Source organism: Alternaria infectoria (genome assembly GCF_024043175.1).
Source record: "Alternaria infectoria strain BMP 0036 chromosome Unknown scaffold_30, whole genome shotgun sequence".
Classification (NCBI taxonomy): Eukaryota; Fungi; Ascomycota; class Dothideomycetes; order Pleosporales; family Pleosporaceae; genus Alternaria; species Alternaria infectoria.
This window is the reverse complement of record NW_026250719.1, coordinates 202,848-211,063: the sequence shown is the minus strand read 5'-3', so window position 1 is coordinate 211,063 and position 8,216 is coordinate 202,848. Positions and strand designations below refer to the sequence as shown.

The window sequence follows — 8,216 nt, the reverse complement described above, 5'->3', positions numbered from 1 at the left end:
TAATAGAATCTTTAAGTTACTATAATATAGTTTATAGTAAGCGTAGGCTTAATTAGATCTACTACTATCTTATATAGGTTAAGGTAGAATAAGATATAATATATATAGTACTATATTATTAATATTATAAAGCTTTTATATCTTATATTCTAGGTTTATACTTTGTAAAGAGTTAAACTAAAGTTCTATATATATTTGTTATTATATGTATACTAGCAGGCTAACACTAGACTTAATAGATACCTAAAGTAGAACGCTATAGTAGAGTAGAAGCAACGTTGCTGCAAGACTAATTCTATATCTTATAACTAGTTTGTCTACCTCTAGCTTACTCCTTCACTCTTACCTTTACCTCCATGCCATCGACAGGCTTCGCCGTAACCTGATGCGTCGAGAACATCTCCCCCTTCGTCTTCGCCTTTCCATTCCCCTCAACCCGCACCTCACCCTTCTCATCCAGATCCAGCTCCCCAAGCCCTTGCTTAACAAACTCAAAGTGGCGTGCGACGCAAGCGATGATGATCTTCGTCTCCAGGTTCGCGAGTTCAGAACCCGTGCAACGACGCGGGCCGCGCTCGTAGGGCCGGAAGCTGCTTTCGGGGATGCTCTTGCCGGCGTCGCCGAGCCAGCGCTCGGGCTTGAAGTCGTTGCGGGTGGAGCCGAAGATTTTGGGGTGGCGCTGGATGGTGTATGCGCGGGGTGTTACGCATAGGCCGTCGATGGGGAGGGTGTCGCCGTTGGGGAGGGTGAGCATGGTGTTTGATGCGGGTGGAGCGATGCGCGCGGTCGTGCCGGGTGGGTGGAGTCGTAAGGTCTCCTTGATCAGCGCATCGGTATAGGGCAGACGGCTCAAGAGTACCCCAGCGTCGGAGCCTCGTAGCGCTTTCACGACGGCCGAAGGGTGAGTGTCGGAACCAAAGACGTTATCAAGCTCTTCGTTGAGAGCTTGCGCAGCAAGCGGATGTGTGTGCAACTCGTAGAAGGCCCATTGCAGAAGGATGGATGTCGTGTCATGGCCGGCGAAGAGGAAGCCGCGTAACGTATCGCTGGTTTGTTGGAGGATTTGGGGCGTGAGTCGGTCAATGCCGTGGAGGCTGAGAGTTGCGACGCTCTTGTTCTTCGTCTTGGTGTCGACATCACCCGAAAGCAAAGCCTTGTGCTGCTCTTTGATCTTGGCTTTGAGAATGCGGTCCAGATGCCTGTCTTTTGCGCGGATCTCACGCTCGTTGGCGGAGAAGTAGCCGCGCCATCCTACTCCCCCGAAAGGTCGCTTGTTGAAGGCTTGCGAGAGGGCGCGGTAGGTGAGCAGGACTTCGGATTGCTTGCCATCGATTTGCGCGTTGAGATCCATGTCGAAGGTTACTATTCCGATGATGTCAAAGACAAGGTTCGTGGTGTATGCGTCGAGACGGAAAGTCTCGCCAGTCGCAGCCTTCTGTTCCATGAGCTCGATGAAAGTCTCGGATTTGTCCAGAATGACGTCGACCAAACCAAGGAGATGGCTAGGTTGGAAGCCCGGGCGTATGCGCTTGTACAGCGCGTTCCATTCCTCTCCCTGGAGCTCATAGTCAGTCTCCGCGCCTTCGCCCCCCAACTCTACACCTGTTCACCCACTACTTACATCGGTAGTAACCAAAGACCTTGAACCAACCAGGGGTGCTATCTGCTGAATAGAAGGATGCTTTGGCATGCTAGTTCGGAACGCTTTGTTCGGCTTGGTGACTTGTTCCGCGACATCGTTGTCCAGGATGAAGAGAACAGGGAACTTCTCAATCGGGCGGAAGTCGACGAGCAAAACCGGGGGAAATCCAAGCTTTTCAGCTTGTTCGTACAGCATCTCATCGAAGGCGCGTCGAGGATCGCCCTCAGCTGCAATCTTCTCAACCCATGGCCAATGTCCTCGGACGGGATCTGCTGGCTCAGGTTGTGGAAAATGCGAATACTGCTTCAGATCGAGGGGCTTTGCTTTGGTGAACTTTCGCACGAGGTAAGTCAAGGCGAGCGGGATCACCGCAAGTAGCAGTAGTCTCCATCGGAACAGGTTATTCAGTCGTTCGATATTCGGCGAGAAGAGCAAGTCCAACAGCGCCATCTTTACCTCCAGAGATGTTGGGAGAGCTCGAAAGAATGGCCAGAAAACTGAGGGAAGCCCCTCATCTTGCGTGCGACAAGCAACGCGATGAGGCCACCGGTTCTACCGCGGCAAGCCATCGTGTCAGCGGCGCATTCTACCTGTTGCGTACGCCATGGCGACGGTGACAAGCTTTCGGAGTGTTGTCGGACATGGCAGCTGCATCGATGTGGCAGGTGATCATCTGATTAGATGCGATCAGATTAGATTAGACCGGGATCACCCGCAGCTGATTCGTTCATAGCTCCTCCACGCTGCAAGATGCGCAAAACTCTGCGCCTTGGCTGGGCGGACGACAAGCTTCGTTCAGCTAGTAAGAGTGGGATGGTGAGACTTTGCGCGACGTCGTGACATGATGCCAAGATGAAGCAATCGGCGTGGAGATGGTTGTTGAGACGTGAAGGTGAGTGAAGGTGTGGCGCAGACTTTGGTGGGGGAGGTAAGCGGGGCACGGTGCAAGCAGAACGCGTGCGCGTCATTCGGGTGTAGACTCTCTTACTCTTCTACACTATCTACGCCTACTCAAACACGTCGGTAGCGAACCTCTCATTCCTGAGCCCCTCAAACCACTCCCTCGCCTTCGCGTCATCCGCCTCCCGTCCCTCCTTCTCCTTCAATCGCTCCTTCGCGATCCGAATCAGCGTCTCCTGCACGCCGTCGCCCACGCCGCGCGAGCCGCATACAAAGAGCTTCGCGCCCGCCTCGAACTGCTCGATGACGTCGGCGCGATCGTGGTAGACACGGTCTTGGACGTACTTGCAGCCAAGCGACTCGTCTGCCTTGCGCGAGAAGGCGAGGCGGAGTGAGACGGCGCCCATGTCCTCCCAGCGCTTGAGGAGATCGGCATACATGAGGTCGGTGGACGGCGAGCGGCAGCCGTAGAAGAGGATGGCCGGCGCCAGCTTGCGGCCGGCAGCGATTTGGGCGGCGCGCTCTTGGATGAAGCCGCGGAAGGGGGCGATACCGGTGCCGGCTGCCATCATGATGACAGGGACGCTCTTGGAGTCCTTGGGCAGGTGGAAGGCCTTGTGCGATGGGCGCACGCTGACATGCAGCCTGTCGCCCGGCGCGAGGTTCGCGAGGTAGTTAGTAGCCACACCCACGTATTGGCCTTGACCGCTGAGGGCGGTACCCTTGACAACGGAGTATGTGAGGGTGACGTTGTTCGGGTTCCACAGAGGCGACGACGAGATGGAGTACTGGCGCACGCGCATCGGAGGTTGCATCTTGAGGAAGACCCCGAGTGGCAGCTTGGTCGAGGGGAAGCGCTCGAGCAAATCCAGGACCGAAACACGTTTGCCGGTGATCTCCGAGCTGAAGTCTTCGTCCGCGAGACGCGCCAGCTCCTTCTTCTCAGCCTCGTCGCGTGTAGTTTCAACAAGCGCAAGCACATTACGCTTGCTGGCAGGCTGAGCGAGTTCTACGTACGCGCCAAGGACATCGATAGCACTGACGGGTGTATCTGTAGGCAGCGTGGTGGGGCCAGCTGAGGAGATAGTGAGCATTGAATCCCAGCTCAACCCGAAGTGTCGCATCGCGCGCTGGATGTTCTCCTTGGGGTTCAAAGGCAGAATAGCCAAGTAGTCGCCCGCTGAGTATGTCATGTCCGAGGGGAGGCTGATCTCGATGTGTCTCTTCTGCCCGGCGTCTCCGCCGGAGAGGACCTCGATCTCCTCCACACGAGCTTCACGAACGTCTTGACGTAGCGTAGATGATCTAGGAGCCGTGACTTCGACGTCTAGTGTTGTCTCCAACGAGCCTTCACCATCGGCCTCTGATGATCCGTACTTCTCGCGCATGGCGGGCCACAAAACTTGGTCCTCCCAGGTCTCGAAGTCGGTGAAGATGTCTCCTGATGAAGCGTCGGTACTACCCATCGAAACCATCTTAGTTGCGCCTCTTTCTTCGAGCGTAGCGTCCAGGTACTTGGGGATCTTGTGGAATGTCTTCGCCCAGTCCTTGTGACCGCATCCGAAGACGGCATACGAGACGTTCTCCAGCTCCTTGCCCTTCAGGGTACCGATCCAGTTGACAAAGTGTGCGGCGTTATCGGTAGGCGCGCCCTCGTAGGATGCGGTGATGATGACAATGGGCTTGTCGGTGGGGATACTCTCGCGCACGGCGTCCAGAGTGTCCACAACTTCTGCGTTAAACCCATGGTTTGCGGCGTCGCCAGCAAGGCGGTTAGCAAGCGCTTCGCATGTTCCGGTGTTGGAGCCGTAGTAAATGGCCATAGGCTTGCCCTTGGTGGTCTTCTCTTTCCTGACAGCGGGTGCGCCATTCACAGGAGGAGGGTCGTTGAGCGTAGCCGATGCCAGCGAGCGCTCGAGCGATGTCGCGGAGATACCATTCCGGAGGTGGGCGCGCATGTAGAAGTCTTTGGGCTTGATCGTGAGCGTCTGCTTGATCTGGAGTTGGTACGACGCGTCTTCCATGGTGAAGTTAAAGTTCTGGAGAAGGATCGCAAGCACCAAGAGGGCCTCTTGCCAGGCGAATGGCCTTCCAATGCAGGCTCGCATGCCGTTGCCAAAGGGCTTCCAGCAGTTGGGGAACTCCTTGTTGCGTCGCTCAAACTCAGCATCAAGCATTCGCTCAGGTCGGAATTCCTCGGCATCTTCACCATATGCGACCGGATCGCGGTGGACCATCGGGAACAACGCAACGAGAGGAACGCCTGCCTTGACTGCATACTTTCCTCCAATCGTGGTGTCTTCCTTGGCAGTCATACCAACCGAAGGTGCAGTGGGTTGGAGACGAAGAGCCTCGCGGAGCACAGCGTTCAAATAGGGAAGCTTCGTCAAGTGATCAACAGTAATCGGGCCCTTTCCAATCACATCATCGACTTCTTGTTGCGCCTTTTCATACGCCTGAGGGTTCTTGAGAAGATAGTAGAAGGTGAACGATAGCAAGCCCGATGTTGTCTCATGTCCAGCAATCAAGAAGGTGATCATGTTGTCAATGACGTTCTCGTCCGTCATCTTCTTGCCAGTCTTGGAGTCGACACCGTTCAACATGCCGTTCAGTAAGTCTTTCTTATCAGTCGGATTCTCTCTCCTCGTCTTGATGACGTCCAGACTGGTCTTGCGGAGCAGTTCGATGTCTTTCCAGTACTTTTGCGACTCGGCACCGTAGAACATCTGCGAGATGGGGTCTCGCCTTGCGCGGTCTCCGCTGGTCTTGAGGAAGTCGGCCATGGCATCGACGAAGGGATGCATCTTTGCTTGGTAGTAGGAGTTAAACCGGTAGTCCATAGCGCAGAGGGCGATGGTGTCAAGGGTCAGCCGCGTGAAGTCATCCGTGACGTGTATGGTGTGTTCAGGGCCGTGTCTTGCCCATTTCATGACGAGTTGCGACGCAATGTCGTGCATCTCGTTGAACATGTTGCGGATAGCGAGCGGCCCGAGTTGAGGAAGCAGGACGCGATGCGCAATACCCCAGTTCTCCTCTTGTGGTCCGTAGGATGTGAACAAACCATCGTGAACACCGTTGCGGACCTGTTCTAGTGATGCCGCTATGATTTTCGAGAACCGCTCCTCGTTACAGATCTCGTCCATGTGAGCTTGGTTTGCGATAACGACACGCTCGCCGCCAAGGTAGAACTTCCATATCGGGCCTGCACTCATTAGTTCTCGGTTCGCAGATTCGCAGCCAAACTCAGTCCTGTGCAGGAAGCGGATAGCAAGGTGGGTATGCAAAAAGAGAACCACTAACCGTATTTCAGTGTCAGATTACACATAGACTGTATGGGGTTTGTGGCATCGATATCTGTGATGTTGCCAACGATGGGCAGGCCAGGAGGGCCGGGGATAGGTTCAAGCTCCGCCATGTCGAGGTATAAATAGTAAAAGGTAGAAGGGAAAAGGCCAAGAAGTCAAAGTAAACGCTCGCTGGTCGTTGAAGTCGATGTGTTGACCGTTCGTCGTGGCCGGACAGCCCGCTCTATCTATAACGTATCAGAAAGAAATTCACTCATGCCACGTCGTTTGCATAATGACGCACTGAAACAAACTGGACTCGTTCGCGCGCTCCGAATGCTACCTCCTTGACGCGTTGGGACCACTTTGTTGCTTGGAGAGCAAGATGCCTCGGTCGTCGTTGCGGAATGCGAGCACGCTGATTCGTTGGCCCTGTTTTAGGTAAGTCGCCCGTCGGAGGTTTTCACGTCGGAGGACGGATGAATTGCGTCGGCCGAGCTAGAGGCTGAAGCACATGCAAATCCGCTGGACACGCGAGATGAGACGAGAATAGGCCCTGGGCGAGATGCGAAGTGTTGATGGGGCTTAAGAAGGTGCAGCTTGCGAGTCTCATTCCTGTGCAAGGACTGGAGGACCGACTTGGCATTAGATCTGCTTTCATTGGCTTGCGGGGACAAAGCGGTGGAATGATGCGCGTGGACCAAAGTCATCCGCTGGCATTCCGGCGATCAGGGTCTTCGAGGGGTGACTACAACTTCGCATTGAGGACTTGATTGATATCGTGAGGACGGTCGTGGGGTGGTAAACTTTCGTAATTGAGCATTCATCATATCTAGGTATCGTACAGCAAATCGAGCGGTAGAGGTTGTTGTACTACAATGCAACCTGACTGTGTCTCATCCTCGAATCTCCCAAAAGCAAATACACTAATCATCGTGGTGGTTGGCGCATTCCTCAAGTAAATGGTTCGGAATCGTCATGTCGCATGCGTTGGGACACCATTCACATGCGCATCACCAGCGCAGCGAAAACTCCCAACGCCATTCCTGGTGTTGACAACCCCCATCTACCTGCACCGGCCTGCATATTCTCGAACGGGCTACCGTTGCCGTTGGCGGGAGGAGGCGGAGGATCTGTCTCTTCCGACCCCGATGCCGACGATGTCTGCGTGAAAGAGGCGCCTGGTGTCGGCACCGGAGCGGAAGGCTGGGCAGAGGGGCTAGGCGACGAGATGGTAGACACGGGCGCGCTACCAGCCACAGTCGACGTGACGATGCTGCCGGTGCTAATCTGCGTCGGGCCCATGACTATAGGCACGATTATCTGCAGCGTGTTGCCGTCGCCATCGGTCGAAGTCTTTGTTATGGTCGTGCTGATTGCGCTGGTCAGATCAGCGCCAGCGTCGTCATGGTCGTCGGTTTGGGTCGCGGTGGTGGGCTTGGGTGCGGCGGGGGCGGGCTTGGTTGTCGGGGCTGCGTGCGTGGGTTTCGGAGGGTCGGCGGTGCTCGACACAGCGGCGTAGGCGTCTTCCACCACCTCAGCAGGTATCGTGCAGCCGATGGCATCGCAGTAGAGTTCTAGTGGTCCGAGGACGAGTTCGATGTCCGATTCGTCGGCTTTGCATGAGGATACGGCGCACGCGACTGCGCTGGAGAGGTACGAGGTGCTGCTTTCGCTCGTCTGACATATGCCTGGGGCCACATCAGTCCGTGATACGGTGAAGTATGATAGTGTTGAACTTACATTTCCTATAACTGCAGCCATCGTCTGTGTTCCCAAAGCAGTCCCGCCAACACTGGGGGAGACTCTGCAGCCACCAGTCGCGATGCGCAGCAACACCCAGCGCGAAGACCTGCGCGAGCAACAGCCATATCCCAATAGACGCCCACATGATCATACAGTTCGTAACGAGCGACGGAGGTGAGTGTAGTGAGGCAAGGACGACCGCCGCCGCAGCCTTAAGGAGACGTCCATCCCTCTGCGCCTACCACTCTCGCGTCTGTACTCGGGCATGTCGCATGGCGAGTGGCGTCTGCACCCTTTCCACATCACCGTCAGCCGGAGCCAACCAGTTGCGTGGCATGGATCGTCGCCGTCATCGTGTTTCCCCCGCTTGTGTTTCAGGTCGGGTGCACATCCAGGCGAGGGGGGAACTCTGCTCGCCTGGCTTCTCACTCTCGTCGCAGACACGCATTGCAACATCATGCCTTATGATCGATTATCACTATTCATGGGGTATCACTGCCGTACGGCCTCTCAACACCCAATCTTTGCGGCGTTCTCGATTGCGACATGATGTGCGTCGAGGCTGGAGGTGGCGACTTCTGCACCGTTGTTTTTACTCGTATCGACAACTCCAGCTGTCAATATTTCGATAAGGCGTCGTTGCG

General features: G+C 55.3%; 3 protein-coding genes across 3 annotated transcripts; all 3 read right to left on the bottom strand.

Moving 5' to 3' along the window:
• Positions 1–328: 328 nt before the first annotated feature.
• Positions 329–2,092, bottom strand: J4E92_010050 (uncharacterized protein; the record flags this gene model as incomplete). Its single annotated transcript, XM_051501391.1, has 2 exons — positions 329–1,555; positions 1,622–2,092. The coding sequence occupies 2 exons, from the start codon at positions 2,090–2,092 to the stop codon at positions 329–331; spliced, it is 1,698 nt and encodes a 565-aa protein (XP_051348460.1).
• A 557-nt stretch (positions 2,093–2,649) lies between these two features.
• Positions 2,650–5,957, bottom strand: J4E92_010049 (uncharacterized protein; the record flags this gene model as incomplete). The annotated part of the gene is made up of 2 exons (XM_051501390.1): positions 2,650–5,744; positions 5,843–5,957. 2 exons carry the CDS (start codon positions 5,955–5,957, stop codon positions 2,650–2,652), a joined length of 3,210 nt encoding a protein of 1,069 aa, XP_051348459.1.
• An 871-nt stretch (positions 5,958–6,828) lies between these two features.
• On the bottom strand, positions 6,829–7,590 carry J4E92_010048 (uncharacterized protein; the record flags this gene model as incomplete). The annotated part of the gene is made up of 1 exon (XM_051501389.1): positions 6,829–7,590. One exon carries the CDS (start codon positions 7,588–7,590, stop codon positions 6,829–6,831), a length of 762 nt encoding a protein of 253 aa, XP_051348458.1.
• Between the last annotated feature and the right edge of the window lie 626 nt (positions 7,591–8,216).